Source organism: Ceratotherium simum, chromosome 13, assembly GCF_057802395.1.
Source record: "Ceratotherium simum simum isolate JZ-2026a chromosome 13, ASM5780239v1, whole genome shotgun sequence".
Taxonomy (NCBI): Eukaryota; Metazoa; Chordata; class Mammalia; order Perissodactyla; family Rhinocerotidae; genus Ceratotherium; species Ceratotherium simum.
Genome location: NC_141912.1, coordinates 23,646,562 through 23,667,582, shown reverse-complemented (window position 1 = coordinate 23,667,582; position 21,021 = coordinate 23,646,562). Strand labels below are relative to the sequence as shown.

Here is a 21,021-nt window from a genome sequence, read left to right as displayed (position 1 = left end):
GTGGGCAACAGTAATTGAAACAGTCCTGCTATTCAGGGCCTTGCAGTGGGTGGGTTTTCATCAGGCCACTTTTCATGGGGGAGTAGAGGCTCTAGGAAGTGAGTGACTACAAAATAGGAGCCCAGAAGAGTCTGGTCACTCACTGGGATTCAAAGAGGTCAATACATACAGCATCACCGATGATTCTTCTTAAGAAAACAGGGATATGGGATATAGCAAAGCTCTTCATGTTTCTATTTAAAGTCCACAGTTCCAATCTGTATATTTGGAAATATGACTACTTCCAAATTGGGTATACTGTTATAAATTATTTTTTCTTGTTTTTCAGTAAAAATTCTTCTTGAATATTCCAACCACCCTAAAGAGAAACAGGAAAGGGGGTTTCTTGTCCACCTTGGACAGAGCCTTCATCGGGATAAGGGACCAGAATCAGGCCTGCCAGTGAGAGCCAGAACTGGTCACAGCAGCAGTTTCCAATGAGGGCACTCCAAGAAAAGAGCTGAGGGTTAGAAGCACAGCCTCGTACTGTGGCAGTTCTCTGCTCCAAGTTTAGAATGTTTGGCGTGTGGTACTGATGAAGGGATTATTAGCTTATCCTCCAGCTCTGGAGAGTTACAAAGAACCGACTCCCCGTGTGTGTGTGTGTGGTGTGTGTGTGTGTGTGTGTGTGTGTGTGTGTGTGAGATAAAGGCTACTGAGCCATTTCTCAAGAGTGAGTGTGCATTTGAGTATGTAGAGAAAAGAGACGGGGGTAGCCTGAAAGATATTTTACTTAAGTACAAGGAAGAATTTCTTGGCTATCAACTCAACATTCATTAAGTGCTCATAAAATGTTTATAAAATGCTGGGGATTGGCAGATATATATAAATAAGACCCATTCTTTGCCTTCAAAAAGTTCAAAGACCATCAGGAAAGAAAATAAATAAATTGCAGGATGAAAAGTCAGCTACATAAGGAATATTTATTCAATGCAACAAATCTTTATTGAAAGTCTTCTGTGTACCAGGCATGGGCTTCTGAGACCCAGGGAATACAACCTTGCCCTCTAAAAGCCAGCCCAGTGGGAGGCACAGACAGCCCAATAATTACAACCCAGTGAGGTTAGTACTATCAAAAAGGTAAGAAACAAGAGCTTGGCAGTGAAGGAGATGGAGATTTCACTAATTATGTTAGATAAAAGGAACCTCAATGGCCTAGACAAAAGGTTAATTTCTGGAGGTAACTTCTCTAATTGTGTAAATGATCATCTTCTTTCAGTTTGTCCTGTTATTAATGGTATTAATGCATTTTGTCATGGAATAATTGAGTCTAAAACATATGGAAAATACCAGATTCTCATCAAAAAATCATTTGTAAAATCATTTCCTTGGTGAGGTATAACAAAACTCAATAAATAAATTCCAAAATTAGGTCAAATTAGTCTTGACAGCAAAAAGCTCCTTGACAAGTGAGGGCTCTTGGCAGTTGGTCAACATCTGAAGAGAATCAGGAGAGAATCACGTTATCAGCTCAGCTTCACGCTACTGAAACAGAATGAAGGATTTCCTCCCCCACCCTGAGCACACGTTCATACACGAGGCGTGTGTTAGTAAGTACACTACCAGCAGGAAATCACAAAAATAGAGGATAGAAAAAATCAGGGCTCTTACAAGCTAAACTAAACACACACTTGCATGCCATTCTTGATTCTGGCTGTCTAGTGATTTTGACCGTTCTTTGTATTTATTATTGGAGTGTTTACAGCTGGAAAAAGGTGGTACCAGATGGCCCTGCATTGACATAATCTGGCAACCAGCAGGACATTTACTAGAAATCCAGAAAACTATCATGTAGCTAACATCTGAGGAAGAGAAGAGGTATTTGGAGACAATGCGGATGCCATGGGGAGATTAATAAAAAAAAAAAATGTCTTGAATTATAGAGCCATGAGTATAAACGTTTTCATAGAACTAAAATATAAATGTTAGTCAAATTCAGCAAAAACTTAAAACTGCAATTTAATCTGAGTTATTTTGAATCTGCAAACCTTTCAGAACCTATGCGAAAGTCTGCAAGAAAGCCTTTAAGACATCAATTTTTAAAAAAAAAAAAAAAACAAACAACATTTCAAGATATACATCTTAGGAAGGGCAACTTAAAATTCTTTGAGTCACATGTTATAGGACAATATTAATTCTCAAAATACATATTTTATTGAAGGGAAGAGATAAATGTGGTGACCTTTATTCGCAAAGGATAGAGGGAACGTGGGGCTGTCCCCCCTCAAAAGGGAGCTGAGGAACCCGGCTTTGCCTGTGGCACTTCTCTACTCTCATCACACCAGGAGGGACAGGGACATCCATGAGAGGCAGCACTGAGGCACCTCTGAACCAAAACTTGCCCTCGGGAGGATAAACGATCACCACATCCCTCACAATTTGCTTTATAGTAATGAGTAAATAAATACAATCAAGTTTAAAAAAAAGATCTCCTCCTTAAAAAAGTTAGACCTATGGAGCACATGATAAATTATTAATATTTTTAATATGTAGAGAATTCACATAAACTAAGAAAAAAGATCAACATTGTAAATAGAGAAATAACAAAAGATGAGAACTGGCAATTTCCTCCAAAAGAAATACAAATGACTAAGGAACAAGGGGGGAAAAGTTACCTAAGCAACAACCGAAGAAACTAAAATTTAAATGTCAGAAAACTTTTGCTTATGTGCTTGATAAAAAACGATAAAGGAGAATAATATCCAGTGAGAGTGTGAAGATATTTGTACAAAATACTTGGAAAACAACTTAACAATAAATACCAAAAAAAGCTTTAAAAAAATTATGCAAACTCTTTGATCTAGCTATTCCACTTACAGGAATTATCCTAAAGAAGAAATTTAAAAATGACCAATAATTAGATATAGAACTCACGTTAGCATTGTCTGCATTATTGAAGAATTAAAAACCATCTAAATGTACAATAACAGATTATTCAAATAAATTATGGACCATTTTCCATACACCGGAATATCATGTAGCCATTGAAAGTGATCATGCGTTTACTGACATAGTGATCACAATATACTATTTAGGGGAAAAAAGTTGGTAATAGTAAGCATAGTATGATCACATATATGCATGTGTGTGTTTGTAGGTAAGTATATAAATAAACTATATACAGACAGGAAAGAGTATGGATGAGCACCAAATTGTTAACAATAAGTCTTGTAATGGTTTGGTACTGGCATTACAATTTATTTTTGCTTCCTTATTTACACTTTTCACTATCTTCTAAATCTTTACCATAAATACGTAATGCATTGAAAATCATCAGGAAAAGGTTTTCATAAAACTGATCTGCTGAGGTACAACAGTGATAACATAAAGGGATTACACTTAGCTTTAAGATCTGCGGATGGCTTTGGGCACCAGGACCAAAAATACTCACTCCTGGAGAAATCTTTCCCTTTGGAAATCTACTTTTATGCCTTAATCTTAAAGGTGTGTACAAATGTGTGCACAGAAAATCACGGGACTTACGAAACTAACTCCAATTTCAAAATACTCTTAGTGTAACTGTTCAGAAAAAAGTATGATTGGATGGATATAAAAATCATTGAGGGACCGCTTTGCTTCACCCACTCATCCGTGACACGTTCAGTGAGAACCTGCAACATGCCAGATGCTAGGGACACAGCAATGAATGAAGCAAAGCCCTTACCGTCCAGAAACTCCCAGGCTAGGACACATTCAAAATACAATGGAAGACGTGCTAAAATAGAAGAATTTACAAAGCGTGACGGAACAAAGAGAAAGGAGCATCTAGTTCTGCAGGGTATGGGGAGAGGAGTTTGTTTAAGAAGGCTTCAAAGAGAAAGTGAGATAGAAGCTGAATCTTATGAGATGAGCAGTAATTCCCCAGATTTGTGGGCAGGGACACTGAGGTTGCCGGAGGACAAAATAAAAGCATATAAAAACATACGACAGCACAATGTGATGACGATGATGATGACGACGGTGGTGGTGGTAGTGGCAGCACGGCCCTTAATGCCAAAAACCGCACTGTGTGTATACTAACTCATTTAACACTATCACCTGTGACAAAGGACTCTTATTTCCATCTTACAAATGAAGCAACTGAGGAACCGAGATTATAAAAGCATATTCATAGTAAGTGAAAAAGTTAAGATTCCACCCTAGGCAATCTGGCTTGAGAACTGATACTCTTAATCACCACACATACTGCCTTCAAAAGACAGTGATATATTTAAGAAATGTCAAGTTACTCAATTCAAAAAACTTTCAGTGAACACCCACAGTGGTCTAGGCACTGGGCCAGGTGCTGGAGATACAGAGATGAGAGAAGCACAGGCCACAAGGAGAGCCCCATGCTAGTAGGGAAGTCACAATATCTATACAATAAGTTAGATACATGATCTAGAAGTAAGACAAAGGAAAAAGTACTTCATTCTGTTGAGGCCTCTGAATAGAGAACACCTCTCAGAAGAGATGATCACAGATGAAGGTTTTATAAAATAAACTGAAGCTGTCCAAGAGTATTTGGGGATGAAAGAAAAGCTTTCCAGACATCCGGAGCAGAATATGAAGCTGTACAAAAGCATGATGCATGGAGGGATGTCTCCAATATTATCATGGGGGTGCTGATGTGGCAAACAATAATAGAACTGACAAAATTTGATGAGCAGCTGGATAAATGAGACAAGGGTGAATGGAGTCAAGAACAAAACTGGAGAAAGAAAGGCAATTTCCAGAGACAGGAAATAGGGAGGGTAGAGCTACAGTGGGGACTCAGCAGTGAGGCCCAGCAGTTTTCTGCACAGCAGACAGTCCATTCGACGGCTGTGTGTAAGCGTGTGTTGGGGCAGTGAGCATAGGGAAAGCTGATTTGTTTTTCCAAGGATGAACCAAGAGAAGCACAACCAGCTGCCTCTGGGAATGTGAGGCATGAGGCAGGAGGCAACCAGGTGAGCATTCCCTGACTCAAAGTTAAAAAAAAGTAAAGACCGCATGTGTATTTCAAAATTATTCTCTACTCTGAAAGCACTTTAGACAACCAGACTTCAAATTACGTTATTTCTTTATCTTAAACTTGCCAGAGTACAGTAATACACATATTTTTAAATGCAGATACATAACTGAGTAATAATTCTCACTATTTAAGGTAGCATGGTGCAGCAGAAATATTATAGACACAAAGTTAAGTAAATAAGACATACTATACCTTTAGGTGACAATGAGGTTTTAGATAAATTTAAATGCTTTAATCCCTTTGGGAGTTTGGCAAATTGACTACTTAAAGAGGACACACCTGAGAAAGGAAAAAAAGAGATTATTAGAATTTTCAGGTTCACAGAATTGCATTTGTTTTACAATGCCTGAAAATTAACTAAAATTTGATTCCAATTTATATGATCATATTTTTCTTTCTAATATCAGATCTTGTTTTCTAATCATCTACCATCACACCTCCTTTTCTTTCTGTCCCACCTATAGGGTAGGAGAAGGGGAAGATTGTTTAATTAAGCATAGTAGTATCAAAACTTTACCACCAGAGATGTTTTTCTTTGGGCCAAGTGTTACCCTCTCCTCACAGTCCTATTTCAAAAGAAAATCCTCTTGGGAAGGGTGATATAATTGTTCCCTCCTTTTCTTTTCTTTTTTTTTTTTTTTTTTTTGTGAGGAAGATCAGCCCTGAGCTAACATCCGTGCTAATCCTCCCCTTTTTGCTGAGGAAGACCGGCTCTGAGCTAACATCCATTGCCAGTCCTCCTCCTTTTTTTTTTTTCTTTCCCCCCAAAGCCCCAGTAGATAGCTGTACATCATAGTTGCACATCCCTCCAGCCGCTGCATGCGGGACACGGCCTCAGCATGGCCGGAGAAGCGGTGCGTCGGTGCGCGCCCAGGATCCGAACCCGGGCCGCCAGCAGCGGAGCACGCACACTTAACCGCCAAGCCACGGGGCCGGTCCCCCTCCTTTTCTTTTTAACCTGTGTCTTAATGAGTTGATCCCACTTCTGGGTGAGCAAATGCATGCTATTTAATTATTGTCAAGAAAAATGGCATAATATTAACTATTCGGATAATAGCTTCATTTTTAGCAGATGGATTCCAATACTTAATTGGTTTATGGTTAACAACCACAGGCAAAGCATCAGAGCATGTTTTAACTTCTTAAAAGTAGGTTTGGTAACATGAACTAACTCACTAGGAATTTACAGTATTAAAAATCAGTCTCCAAATTTAATGGCCAGAGTGGGAGACTGAACACCAGCTCACTCATCCAAGGATTGCAATGAACTTAGACTGTTTTCTGGGAGAAAACAAGTAATACATGAATGTATGCTCTTCCTACAGGTCCTTCAACCAACCTCTTGCTTCACATGAGTTATCAGCTCCCAGGGGCATGTTCTTGGGAAGGCTCTTAAAACAGTATTAACCATATGGTCCCCTAGACTGATTCTCAAACTCCAGGTACCAACAAGGAAATATGGTGCTGGTTGCTGACCCATTATATAACCCTAAATTCTCTACAAACTTTATCAAAGTTTATCAAGAAATAACATGCAGCTGGACTAAGTCTCTAAATGGTGTTTCCCCAAGGATGATGGGCATTTTGGGAGCCCCTGCCTATCTCCCCAAAGTGTTTCATTGTCAAATAAGTTTGAAAATCATTGGAGTAAATAACGTTAAACAAGTTTTCTTAACTGAATATTTCTAGAGACTTGATTATGCTAATCCATATTGTTAATTGCAAAGAGGGGGCAGGCCTGATACTTAGCTGATACACTCTTGTAAAAGAATAAATAGCTAACAAGTTAGCATAGCAGGGGGAGAGGAAAAAGATAGAGTAATTTTTAAAATTTGATTAAACCCATAGGCAAAAAAAAAGAGAGGAAAGAGGAACAAAGAAAAAATAGAAAACAGACATATAGATTTTCACCCAAATAAATCAATAATTACATCAAATATAAATGCACTTAATATTCAAACTAAAAGTCAAAGATACATTATCTGAACAAAAATACCAGATGTTTTCAAGAGACACATTTAGAAATATATGTATTCAGAAATGAAAGTAAAAGCATGGAAAAGATACATATGCTGCAAACCCTAAGAAAAGAAAGCTGGTGTAGCCATAATAAGTAAGACAAGTTTTAAGAAGCATTACTAGCGATAAATTAGACATTTCATTAATGGAGAAGACGTAATAATTTTAAATCTGTATGGTCTGAATAACATGGTCTCAAAACACATGAAGTCAATCTGATGGTAACAAAAAGAAAATATACACAAGCATAAATATATATGTACACACAAAAACACACACATACACACGCAATATTGTGGCAGATTTTTAAACACATCTCTATCAACTAGCTGATAAAACAAATGGACAAAAAAAGTCAGTAAAGATATAGAAAATATCAAGAGCATAATGAAAAAAGATCCAATTGATATATTTAAAACACTGTACCTAATAACTCAGAATGTATTTCTTCAAAGTACACATGGAACATTTACCAAAATTGATCATATACTGGCAATAAAGCAAGTCTAACAGATAACAGAATATGTTCCTTAACTGCTGTGAAATCATACAGAGTATATTCTCTATTAGTATGTCCTCTAACTGCTACCACTACTATAGAATTAAAGAGGAATTATAATTAAAGATAATTAGAAAATCCCCAAATAATTAGAACTTGAGCAATATACTTCTAAATAACAAATGAGTCCAAGAAAAAAAATCACCCTGGAAATTTTTTAAATATATTGAGTTAAACAAAAAAAAAACTATGATAATAACATTTTGGGGATACAAATAGAGCCACACTTAGAGGGAAATCTATAGTCCTAGATACATATGTTAATAAGGTAGAAAAGTTGGAAACTATCTAAGTATCCACATCAAGATGCTTGACAAAAACAACAAATTAATCCCCACTCCATCCCTATAAACAGAAGGAAAGAAAATAAACATATTAAATAGAAAGCAGCCATAAAATAAGTAAATTTAACAAAGCTTGGTCTTCAAAAAGACTAACAAAGGGGCTGGCCTGGTGGCGTAGCGGTTAAGTTCATGTATTCTGCTTCGGCGACCCTGGGTTTGCCGGCTGGGATCCTGGGCACGGACCTACGCAATGCTCATCAAGCCACATAGAGCAAATAGAAGGATATACAACTATGACATACAACTATTTACTGGGGCTTTGGGGAGAAAAATGGAAAAAAGGAGGAAGATAGGCAACAGATGTTAGCTCAGGGCCAATCTTCCTCAAAAAAAAAAGACTAACAAAATTAATAAACTCCAGCAAGACTACTAAACAAAAAGAAAAAAAAGAGAGAGAGAGAGAGGGATCTAATTATCAAAATCAGAAATGAAAAAAGAATAGCAGTAGAGATCCTACAGATATTGCAAATGTAACTGAAGGGTATAAAAAAAAATCTGTAGGCCAAACAATGTATTGTTTTAGAAGAACTGGTCAAATTCCTTATGAGAAACACAACTTACCAAAACTTACATAAGAAAAAATAGATAATCTCAAGTCTTCTACCTATTCAAGAAAATCAATCCATTATTAAAAACTTCTCCACAAAGAAAAGCAAAAGAAGCCAAATATAAGAGTATATACTATAGGATTCTATATTTATAAAGTTGAAGAATAAGCATAGCTAACCTATCATAACAGAAGGCAGAATAGGAGTTATCTTTCTGGGTGGTGGAGGGCAGGGGTGGTAATCACTGGGGCAAAACACTAGAGAAGCTCGTGGAGCATTGGTAATATTCTATTTCTTGATCTTAGTAGTGACTGCATGAAACATTCACTTTGTAAAAAATCATTAAGATGTAAACTTGGAATTTGTTGACTTTTCTGAATGTGCATTATACTTCAATGAAAAAATTTACTTCAAAAAATTAGGTATGGAAGATAACAGAGGAGAAAATCTAGATGACCATGGGTATGGTGATGACCTTTCAGATACAACCCAAAGGCACAATCCATGAAACAAATCATTGATAAGCTCAACTTCATTAAAAAGTTCTGCTCTGCAAAAGACAATATCAAGAGAATGAGAGGCAAGCCACAGACTAGGAGGAAATGTTTGCAAAAGACACATCTGATAAAGGATTGTTATTCAAAATATGCAAAGAATGTTTAAAACTCAACAATAAGAAAATAAACAACCCAATTAAAGAATGAGCTACTGACCTTAACAGATACCACACCAAAGAAGATATACAGATGGCAAATAAGCATATGAAAAGATGCTCCACATCATTAGTCATCAGGGGAATGCAAATTAAAACACCAATGAGATACCACTACACACATATCAGAATGGGCAAAATCTGGAACACTGACAGCGCTAAATGCTGGCCAGGATATAAAGCAACAGAAACTCTCATGCACTGCTGGTGGGAATGCAAAATAGTGCAGCCACTCTGAAAGATAGTTTGGTGGTTTCTTACAAAACTAAACATACTCTTACCAGATGATCCAGGAATCACACTCCTTGGTATCTACCCAAAGGAGTTGAAAACTATTATGACATTCTGGAAAAGGCAAAACTATGAAGAGAGTAGAAAGATCAGTAGTTGTCAGGGGTTGGGGTGAGGGTGGCACAGAGGGATGAATAGGCAGAACACAGATTTTTAGTGTAGTGAAAATAGTCTGTATGACACTACAATGATGGATACATGTCATTATACATTTGTCCAAACCCATAGAATGTACACCACCAAGAGAGAACTATAATGTAAACTGTGGGCTTTGGGTGATAATGACGTGTCAGTATAAGCTCATCAATTCTAACAAATATACCACTCTGGTGGGGATATTGATAATGGAGGCAGCTATGCATGTGTGGGGGCAGAGGCTATATAGAAAAAAATCTCTATACCTTCCTGTCAATTTTGCTGTGAACCTAAGACTGTTCTAAAAAGATAAAGTCATTTAAAAAATTAGGTATGGAAGAGGGAAGAATATCAGATTCTCACTTTTAAATTTTCATGAGTCATCATTGCCTATTCATCACCAATTCTATGTATTTTTTTACTTACTAAAGCATATGCTACGACAATGTGAAAAGAAAAAATCCCTAAAGCCATATTCCATATCTTCAAATCATGCTGAAAATATTGTCTGTTAGATCAGAGTTAAAACCTACAAAGGAACTTCAAATTTGTTGTACTCTGGTTGATTTGAGTTGTTTTGCTTCGTTCTTTGAAAAGAGGACAATTTTTAAACTTTTAATACTTTCTTTTGTGTCAGACACACTTGGAACACAACATAAAACTGTAAGTGCCTATAACCACATGCAAGGCCAGAATGGAACAATTATTTTTACGCCACTGGTGACACCCATCCTTCTGTTCATTCCTTAATCTAAACTATCTTTAAAAAAGGAAGGTGGACAAAAGGGAATAAACAATCCAGCTATATTTTTCTCCAGAAAGGAACTATCACACCACGAGTAAAGAAAGTAATAAAGAGTGAAGCTCCTAAATTAGAATAAAGGTGAATAAAGTCATGCTTGATAATTTATTTAAAAGAAGAAAGCAGGTCTAAAGGCAAACAGGATTAAAGTAAAGGGTACCAAAGGCACAGATACAAGACAGTCTAATTAAAGTATTTTTTATCAAATTCCGGCTAAGTTACTAGCTTCTTTCTTTCATGACCAAAATGTTTTGTTTTCATTTCCTAGGCATCCAGAGTCATAAATATATTTCATCTTTCGAGAAACGCCCTTGCTAAGTCCTAATGGAATGAAAGGCATAACTGAGGTCAGTTCTATTTTTTTCTTTTTTTTAAATGAGGGAACTAAATTGATCTACGAAAAAAGGTAACAGATTATTACACAAAAGGCCCTCTCCTTTGGCAGACTTCAGAAATGGGGTCTTGGCAACATGAATAAATCGAAGGTGGTTGGCAGCCATAATCTCAGGCAAAACAAAAAAATTAACATGCCCTGTACTTTCTGAAGCTATTTACTCAAGAGTTCCATGGAAGAAACTGACCATCAAGAAAACATTTCCCCACAAAGAAAGGACAGAAGAGACTTTTCAACTTTTGGCCCAAACTACTCAATAAAGCCAAACACAGCTTTCAGAGCCATGAATTAAAACAAAATTTATCACTAAAAGCTTTCATTTGGAGACTTTACTGGATGGATTACCATTGTGATTTATTTATTTTTTTAAGTATGTGTCAAATTTTTTTTAAAAAAATTAATTTTTATTTCTCCTTTCAAACTGAAACTATTATAGCTCCCTCTGCTTCAAAATATTTATGCCTAATAAAAAAAGTAATTATAAAATGTTTAGCATTATAATTTGTCATCAGATGTTATTAACTTACAAAAGACAGAAAATTAAATTTGACATTGCAGATTTAACCCATTAATCATGCATGCACTTGAAAACCTATGATAGGGCCAGCCCCGTGGCTTAGCGGTTAAGTGCACGCGCTCCGCTGCTGGAGGCCCGGGTTCGGATCCTGGGCGTGCACCGACGCACCACTTCTCCAGCGATGCTGAGGCCGCGTCCCACGTACAGCAACTAGAAGGATGTGCAGCTATGACATACAACTATCTACTGGGGCTTTGGGGGGGGAAATAAATAAATAAAATTAAAAATTAAAAAAAAAAAAGAAAAATTCTTTAAAAAAACCTATGATAATACCATATAAAATTCTAACACTTGGACATTCTGGAATCAGTATGAGTCACATGGTAGGAAAAAAAGGGTTTGAGGAGGTCCTTGTTAATTGAAAACATCAATATTAACAATTCAACAAAATTCTGCCTATGGAGGGAGTTCTAGCAACATGATACAGGGAAACAAAAGGCCTCTTTCTTGTCTGTTAGAAACCATATAGATTTGAACACTGTAGACGTCAGAACACAGATGAGAGTTAAAATCTCTAGATTTCCACTAATTCCTATGGCTTCCCTGGAGAGTTCAGAAACATTAAGAAAAGTAATACAATGAATACAATGAAATACAATGAAGTATTTGTGTTTCAAAAATAAGTCTGAGAGAAAAAGATCCAAGAACCAGGAATATAGAAATAAAAGACTAATGGAAAAAATGGAGTCAGTATGCTTAACTTTTGAATACCCTAAAATCCAAATCTATGCAGTTTTTTAAATATTGTTTTACCTTGTGTAACCATAAAAATATCAATTAAATATGGCTGAAATCATGAATCTAAAGAAAAGTACTTTCTGTTCTGTAGCTGTCACACAGAAACTGGCACCTTTAAATGTTAAAGTGATTATTTAAGAAAATTTATTGACATGCTATGGAATAAGCCAATGTTTTTCAAATAGCATGCACAAAATTGTTTCCTTCCACTTCCAAAGGAAATCTAGACAGCCAAATCCGAAAATCACAACCAGAGCATGAGAGACTGACTGATGGATTATTCAGGAAATCCTAGAAGGGAGTCTGAACAACTGGTATTAGGTACAACTCCCCAAGCTTTGTCCAAATCATGTAAACACACACAAAGTTTCGTCATCTATAAAAGGAGAGTATAAACACTTGCCGTATTTAACTTCACAAGGCTATTTTAAGAATCAAACGAGAAAGTAAAAGCTAACCTTTCTTGAACGCATAGTATGTGGCAGGCTATTCTCATCCTTTTTTGTGTAGCATCTCCTTTAACACTTAGAACACACTTATGTGGTAGGTGCTATTATCATCTACTTTAAAGATGAAGAAACTGAGGCACGGAGAAGTTAGGCAACTTGTCCAAGGAAACTCAGCCAGAGAGTGGCAAAGCCCAGAACTGAACCCGTGTATTTTGACTCCAGAACCCACCAGTATACACTGAGAGATATGAAGGATATAAAGTGCCCCAAAAACGTAAGCAGCAATTCTAGAATCTATTTCTCTTCTTTTACTTAAAAGATCAAATCAGAGCCATCACCAGATAGTCAGGGAAAAAAATATTTGGGTACTTCAGGTCAACATTTCAGAAAGAAAAACACTCTGAGACAGGATTCTAAACCATCTGTAAACAAAATATCAAATTCAGGACAAAGGGAGGGGAGGGACAAAGGAAATACATTCCGGACAAGGCTAAGGTCATAAAAACTAGGGTAATTGGGAAGGATAACTAGGAAGACGAGAACACGGAGTTTGTAACATTTAGGGAAATAAAGCACAGGATATGAGCAGAGAGAGGACTTGGAATCTCTGAAAATCCTCAACTTTGATCCAAGCAGTAATGTCAGCTCCAAAGAGTGAGTCACGGGGAGATGACTGACACACCCTGGTTCAGACACCCGGTCAGCCCAGAGGACTCACTACAGAACCAGCTAATACAGTTCACCTCGAGCAGAGATTTTCAAGCTACTTCTACCAGGACCCACATAAAGAAATAGATTTGACATGGTGATGCAGGAACCACATACAAAAATAAATACATACACCTATATCAGAAAACTAAAACCAAAGTTTTCCTGAACCATGCACTCTATTTTCTATTCTATTCCATTTCTCCTTCTTTTTTTTTTTTATTAATGTTTGTCATGAACTCTTAAATTGATTTCGTGAGCTGCTAATGGGTCTTGACCTACAATCTGAAACACACTGGGTTCACAGAAGGCCGAGAGCAAACTGCAGAACACGCCTGACCCTGCACCCAGGGTAAGAAGGGCTTGTGCATGTGTGTGGTCCACTCACTGCCTTGTGTGGCTTTTTCAGAGACAGAGCAGGGCATCTCACATTTGAAGCATTACTTATACACACCACACGCCTGCTTATTAAATCTCACTTTAACCTCCTTCACCACAGCCCCTTAACAACAGAAGGCTGCCTGTCCTTTGGATATGACAAGGAGACTGAGCTGTAATATCAGGGATTTCCTGCATCAACATTCATATCACAAAGCACGGAGCCAAACTTTCTCTCTGAGAGTTTCCAAATAAGTCCCTGAGTGGATGGTTCAGGTGCAAAATCAAATTCCATTTGGCGCCTAAATTCCTCAGAATTCTGGGCTGCTCAACTGCTAAGATCCTATTTGCCTTGTTTCTTTGAGTTTCCTCATAAACAATCTTCCCTGGCGTGGTCTCTTTTATACACTATATAACTCAATTACAAACTCCTCGGGCCGGCCCCGTGGCTTAGCGGTTAAGTGCGCGCGCTCTGCTGCTGGTGGCCCAGGTTCGGATCCCGGGTGCGCACCGACGCACCGCTTCTCCGGCCATGCTGAGGCAGCGTCCCACATATAGCAACTAGAAGGATGTGCAACTATGACATACAACTATCTACTGGGGCTTTGGGGGAAAAATAAATAAATAAATAAAATTATAAAAAAAAAAGAATTGTTGTTCAGGAGGGCCAGTTCTAAGAGTGAAGAAAGTGAGAAATATGGTGTTGGCAGTTGTCCCAGAGTACTGGCAAATACAGCAACAAATCAACCTAGAAGGGCAGAAACTAGTAAAGTCTTAGCTTGAGAAAATATTTTCAGGAGTCTCAAAACTCGAGTGTATGTGAGCAGAAACCACACTGGAGAGTCAGTATGTACACACAAAGTTGAGGATAACAGGCTTGGAATGATTCATGATTATAATACCGGTGAATGGACTGCAGGTAGAAGAGACACAAAATCAGGTCTCAGAGGTAGGAATGCGGAGGAAAAAAGCAGGAGAACGTGATCTTTGAACACAAATTCTGACTCCAGGCAAAAGAAATCTCTAAAAACGTCACCATGATTTTCAAGTGCAATTAAAAAACCACAAAAGTGAATTAAATTAAATGAAATCAACTCAATTTAAAAAAAATATTAATTATGTACAAGGTCTTATGCTAGATGCTGTGTGTCTCGGGACGTTAGGGGAGGATGAGGGACAAGGACGAGGATGAGAAGAAGTAAGCTGGTGGAGGAGAAATGTCTGCATCTAATTATACTGCAGCAAAATTAAGTGAGTGATGTCACAGAAATTCAAACCAAAGGCAAGGGTCTGATAGATGAAACTGCACCGAAAGCAACAAGTTGTCCAGGACGGCTGCACCTCAGAGCACATGAGGTACACAACAGAAAAGGAGACGAAGGGCTTCAGACTCATTCCTCCCCTTGCAGCCCCTCAAACTCAAACAATACGCGGTCGTTGGGTCTGGCTTCTCTCACGTAACATAATGTGTTTGAGGTTCAACCATGTTGTGGCATGTACCAGCGCTTCATTCCCCTGTATTGTCAGGCAGTGTTCCATCATACGATACACCATATTTTGTTTACCCACTCACCAGTGATGGACATTTTTAGGTTGTTTCCACTTACTAACTATTATGAATAATACTGCTATAAACATTCGCTCACAAGTCTTTGTGTGGACATATGTCTTATTTCTCTTGGGCGATACCTAGGAATGGAATTGCTGGGTAGTGTGGCAAATTAGTGTTTAAGAAACTGTCTAACCAGTTTCAAAGTGGCTGCACCATTTTACTCCCACCAGCAAGGTCTGAGTTCCTGTTTCCCCACATCCTCTCCAAAACTTATTTTGATTATAGGCATACTACTGGTTGTGAGTGGTTTGTTTCTCATTGAGGTTTGAACTGACATATCCCTAATGACTAGGGAGCATCCCTTCTTGGTCCACTACAGTCTGCATTTCACATCCTTAAGGACCTGCCTCCAACAACTACCTCCTTTTACTGGTTTTGTCCTGTCAGTAGATAAATACAGTTGAGTCTCCCCCATCTTAAAAACAAAACCATAACAATCTTTTTTTTTCATAAAGAGCGATCTACATGGTTTCCACTTCGTCACATTCATCTCTTTGTAGCACTTGACTAATAGAGAGAACACTTGCTTTTCCTAGAGGAAATTATTATATCCCAGAAAAACTCCTATTCCAGGGATATGCATCCATTATTTTCAGCTTTGGCTTATTCTGTGAGGGTGCTTTTCAAGTGATCTAGTTTTCTAATTCAGTCTCGACCTTCGTTTAGATTCACTACTTTAGATGCTGGGAAGTTAATCTTGAGATTTTTGCTTGAATAGCACATGGGTATCTTTTTCAATGCAGAACAGTGTCTATATCAGGAACAAAAAGCAGACCTGAGTCTCTATATCAGTATCTTCAGCTCAGTTTAATAATTAATCCTCATCAAATATATAACATTACAAGATGAAAGTCCTTTATTCAACCATGTTGGAAAACATTTGCAACAGATACTGAAAACAAACTATTCCTCTAGAGATAAAGCTACTTCTCCATCCATCAACGTTCTCCCACAGAGAATTCAAATTCTCAAGTTTCACTTTCTAAACCTATTGACTCTTCCCTCTATCCACGCAAATACTTTTAACGAAACCTTCTTCTGCCACATTATGAACTCTAGTCCTTCAACTTTCCCCTATTTTCATATTCAAATCTTGTCAAATATTAAAAGACATTTGTGGTAGGCAGAATTCTAAAATGGCTCCCAAGATTCCCAAGATTCCCCCTGGCATATATATCCTGTATAATTTTGAGCATGGGGGGCAGACTGATGAATATGATGACATATCACTAATGTTATTAGGTTACTAATTAGTTGACTTTGAATTATTCAAAAGGTCCTGGGTGGGCCTGACCCAATTAAGTGCTCTGTCTAAGACAAAGTGTCAGAGAGATGTGCTCCTGCTGGCCTCAAATACGAAGCAAACTGGCATGCTGTGAGAGGAGGTGGCCACGTGGCAAAGACCTGAACACAGCATCTAGGCACTGAGAGTGGTCCCCCACCAGCAGACAGCAAGAAAATGGTGACCTCAGTCCTATAGTCCTAAGGAAATTGTGTGTGCCAACAACCAGTGAGTCTGAGGAGGACCCCAGGTCACAGATCATAACCTCAGCTGACAACCTGATTTCAGCCTTGACAGACTCTGAGTAGAGAACCCAGCTAACCCGTACCCAGACTACTGACCCACGGAAACCGTGAGATAACACATTTGTGTTATTTTAAGCTGCCAAGTTTGTGACGATTTGTTACGCAGCAACAAAAAACTAAAACAGTTTAAAAATATCCTCCTTTCCATTTGTATCACTTCCAAAAAAGTTAATCAGATGATAAAATTTTAGCACGAGTCTTTTCATCAACGGGTGAAAAGAACTAGAAGCCAACAAACAAAAGCATCAGTAGCATTTATAACATAATTACAACTAAGCTTGATATTATTCTTCAGGCATGGCTAAATTAAACTCCCTAATCCTCTTACAAGTCTGTCATCAGTGGCCATGTGAATGCTACCGTACCTCGATCCTCCAGTGGGTTGCCAGCAAGGTTAATCGTGTGGAGTCCTGAGTTGGGATTATGAGCTAGAGCACTGGACAGTTTTTGCGCAAAATCTCTGCAAGTAAACAAAACAATAAGATTAAATAACACAAAATGTAAAACTGTTTAAATAAAACATTTAAAGCTAGAATAGCTGGAGTGAAACCTAAAAGAGAAGCTTTCTTTACATTAATCTATATATCATATATCTGTTAACACTCAATCTATTTCACGCAAGTGTAGATCCTCATTAGAGAACCTGTAAAGCCACAGCCAGAATATGGTTCATTTTGATTTGCCAAATCCTCATTTAAAAGCAAAAAGAAAATATATAATTGTCCCTTTAAAGACCCATTGCAGGATGCTATTAATAGTACTACTTGGCCCTTCCGTAACTTAAAAAGAAAATCCTGAATTGAACCTACTTTTCATGAAAATTACAATAGGCTATTCACTATATCTTAGTTCTCATTTCATGCAATACTCATGAATGCAAAACTGATTGCTCTAATTATTGAGTTTAAAGGCTACAACTGCTAGCACTATATTTTTAAAAAAATCAAAATCACTATTTTAGGTAAGTTTAACTTAAAATAACAGACTAAGTGCTATGATTATAATATTGTCAACCCTCCTCACTTAGTAGCAGTAAAGTCTTTGTTCTAACAGATTCAAACTCTTACGCCCCAAGAAAGGCTTGTATACTGACTACGGACTGAATCACTAGACGAAGACTATATAAGTATGAATTTGAAAAGGGAGAGAAATGACTAAACTGATCAAAGCAAAGCAGTAAAATCATATGAAATATGTTATTACTAGGACTACCATTAACAATACTATAAAAGCTAACACATAGCATCTACAATGTGACACTTTTCTAAGCACTTTACATGTATTAATTCCTTTATCCTCATAACTATAAATCTATAAGGTAGGCACTATTATATCCCCATTTTACAGACAAAGAGACTGAGGAACAGAGGGCTTAATCAACTTGCCCAAGGCCATGAGGCATCTGTTTCAAGGGTCCACGCTCTTAACCACTACACCATGCACCCTCAAAAATACCGCGTGACTCAACAGCAAACAATCTTACAAAATCCTTGACCTTTGTGATAATGATGGGGATGAGATTTCTTTTGTAGAAGGGAAAACACTATACACGTGTGCAGCCCAACTTTTTAAAAGCATATATTAATTTTAGAGGAAATGGCAAAAAGTTTTGAAGCAACATATTCATATATTCAGGAAAATACTCACGTTCTAAGTCCAGCGTTTTCCAACACCAATTCTTCCAGTCGATTGGACCTACTCACCACCCTCAAGATCTGCTCACAGACATCAGCAGACTGTTAAGAGAAAACATCCTTTAACCATGCCATAAGTCTAAAAGCAACTTCCCTTCATTGTTATAAATCTAGGCAGATGTAAAGTTTTAATTCAACAATTCATTCATGCATTCATTCATTCAACAAACCTTGCCTGAGTCTAAAACTATGCACTATCATGATGAAGGTCCTGGGAATACATTGACATAAAGGACCAAATCTCTGCCTTCAAGACTGTTCCATCCAGCAGGGGAATCAGACAAGAAAATATTCAATTATGATAGAATAATAACAAGGCCATTTTCATAATGCTATGGGCACATAGAGACGCATCTCACCCAGTCTTAGGAAAACCAAAAGAATTTCCCAAAAAAAGTGCCATCCAGTGATGATGATAATGATGTTGATGATGAAGCTCTCCTTACTAAGCTCTGGTCATGTGCCAAGCCCTGAGCTAAGCCCTTTATACATATTTCATTATAAAACTGTAGAGTATTATTAGTCCCTTTTTATGGATAAGAAAATTAAGGTTTAAAGATGTCATGCACTTTAAAGGGAGGCTGAATAAGCACTTGATAAACGTTAACTACTATTACTATGTTCCCACTAATATTCTCTAAAATAAAGTGGGAAACAAGCTCATAAAAAGAAAGAGTTCAATAAATAATTGTCTCATGTTTTTAAAAAATCACATAGTTCTAAAATTATGTCTGTTGAAACATTTTAAATGCTTAGGATATAATGTTAAATGAAAATGCATAATTAAAATGAAACATTTAATACAGCTTACAACAATTGAAATGGCTAATGTATGTAGCAAAAGTCTTGAAGGGACTATGAAAAATGAAGAGTTATGCCCTAGTAGTAGAATGGTGCATAATTTTCTTTTAAATTTTTATTTATTAGTGTTTTTATATTTATTTATATCCCACCTTATTCCAAAACTAATTTAAGGTGACTCATGACCTTAAAATTATCTATACATTAAAAAGTGATTTTAAGATCTCATTACAACATAGGGTCTATTTAAATCCTTTAAGATATTACAAAAAGAGAGAAATAGTGTTTTATATGCCATGGTATAGAATAGTGAAAGCAATTTCTTTTCTTAAAATACTATATAAAAATATTACAGTTCTTTGATTTATCAGATCACAAATGCCCAACTGGATTAACCATCACTGGAAGTCCGAAATGTAGCAAAACTTCTCTAGTCAAGTATTCTTTAGAAAACCTGACTTGGAAACACACGAAGTCCCACAGCATCTAAGGCTCTTGCAATTCTTATGTGCTGTTTGACTCCATTCAGTCTGTAATGTTGCTTTCACATTACTCCTGGGTTTCTAATGTGTCCTACAGATTGATAAGCAAAGAGGAAAATTAATTCCAATTGATCTGATGCCAGCAATTTACATTATGCTGATGGTGGTGATTTTCAAAATGGTGACCCTTTATCAGTTTAATTCGTTGTCTTACAATATACAACCAGGGGAATTGATCTTTTTCTGTGTTGTCATGGGAAAAAGTGATTACACAGACAATGTTTTTGCAGGGATTATCCTAATTTCCAGAAACAATCCATGGTATCATTACCTTTCCAGGGCTACCTCACAGAGCATCCAGAAAAGTAATTTACCAGAGCAAAGATTTGAAGCAAGGCTTTCATTTACCCATTGGGTATAATTACTGTAATAAAAATTTATTAAAGAAAAATGTATGAAAAGTGTGTCCAACTTTTCTTTAAGATGCCAGTAGGGGAGAGGTTTAACGAGCCATTCATGATTACATTAATTTTGCTATTTTTTTTTTATTAGGTGCTAACTACATGAAAAGCATTGGTTTCTACACTGAAGAATATATGTGATGAAATTTTTAAAGAGATACACACACAAACCTAAATTTCATTTTAAAGAGATATAAACACACAAACCTAGATTTCATACCAAGTGAAATATGACCATTACAGCAGTGTTCTCCAAATGCTGACCGCATGTTCAGTGCTATGTTTACTGAATCAGGAAAAAATTTTTTAACAAATCAATACAATGACTCTCCAAGAGCTTGCATTTCATTAAAAATCAAATGTACACTATAAAAACAAGAGGAATCGCTATAAAATAACAAACTAGTACAAAATAAAACAAATACAGAAAGGTAGAACTAAGAGGAAATACATACACTATATGGCACAACCATATCATTTTTAAAAGGTTATAAAAGACCCAGTGACACTCGCTGACTTGCCTGAGTTACAAAACTGAAAGAGTTGAGCAATACCCCAATTCTACTGCTATATTAATGAGTCCAAAATGTTGGACAGAAACTTGTTCCTAATAGCATATTTGCCATATCTTTAAAAAAAAATCCCTCTATCCCTCTATTTAAATTCAAAATAGTGATTGCTAGTTGGTTTCATAAGAT

General features: G+C 37.0%; 1 protein-coding gene across 4 annotated transcripts in view; it reads right to left on the bottom strand.

The window, feature by feature from the left end:
* Positions 1-21,021, bottom strand: part of CARMIL1 (capping protein regulator and myosin 1 linker 1) — a 326,380-nt gene that overhangs the window by 132,751 nt on the left and 172,608 nt on the right. For all 4 annotated transcript variants that reach the window (XM_087438110.1, XM_014788706.2, XM_004432061.3 and 1 more), the window contains 3 exons: positions 18,533-18,621; positions 17,251-17,345; positions 5,225-5,311 (listed from right to left, as the gene is read on the bottom strand). In XM_087438110.1, coding sequence (XP_087294236.1) covers positions 5,225-5,311; positions 17,251-17,345; positions 18,533-18,621 — 271 coding nt within the window. The remainder of the gene's footprint in view (positions 1-5,224; positions 5,312-17,250; positions 17,346-18,532; positions 18,622-21,021) is intronic.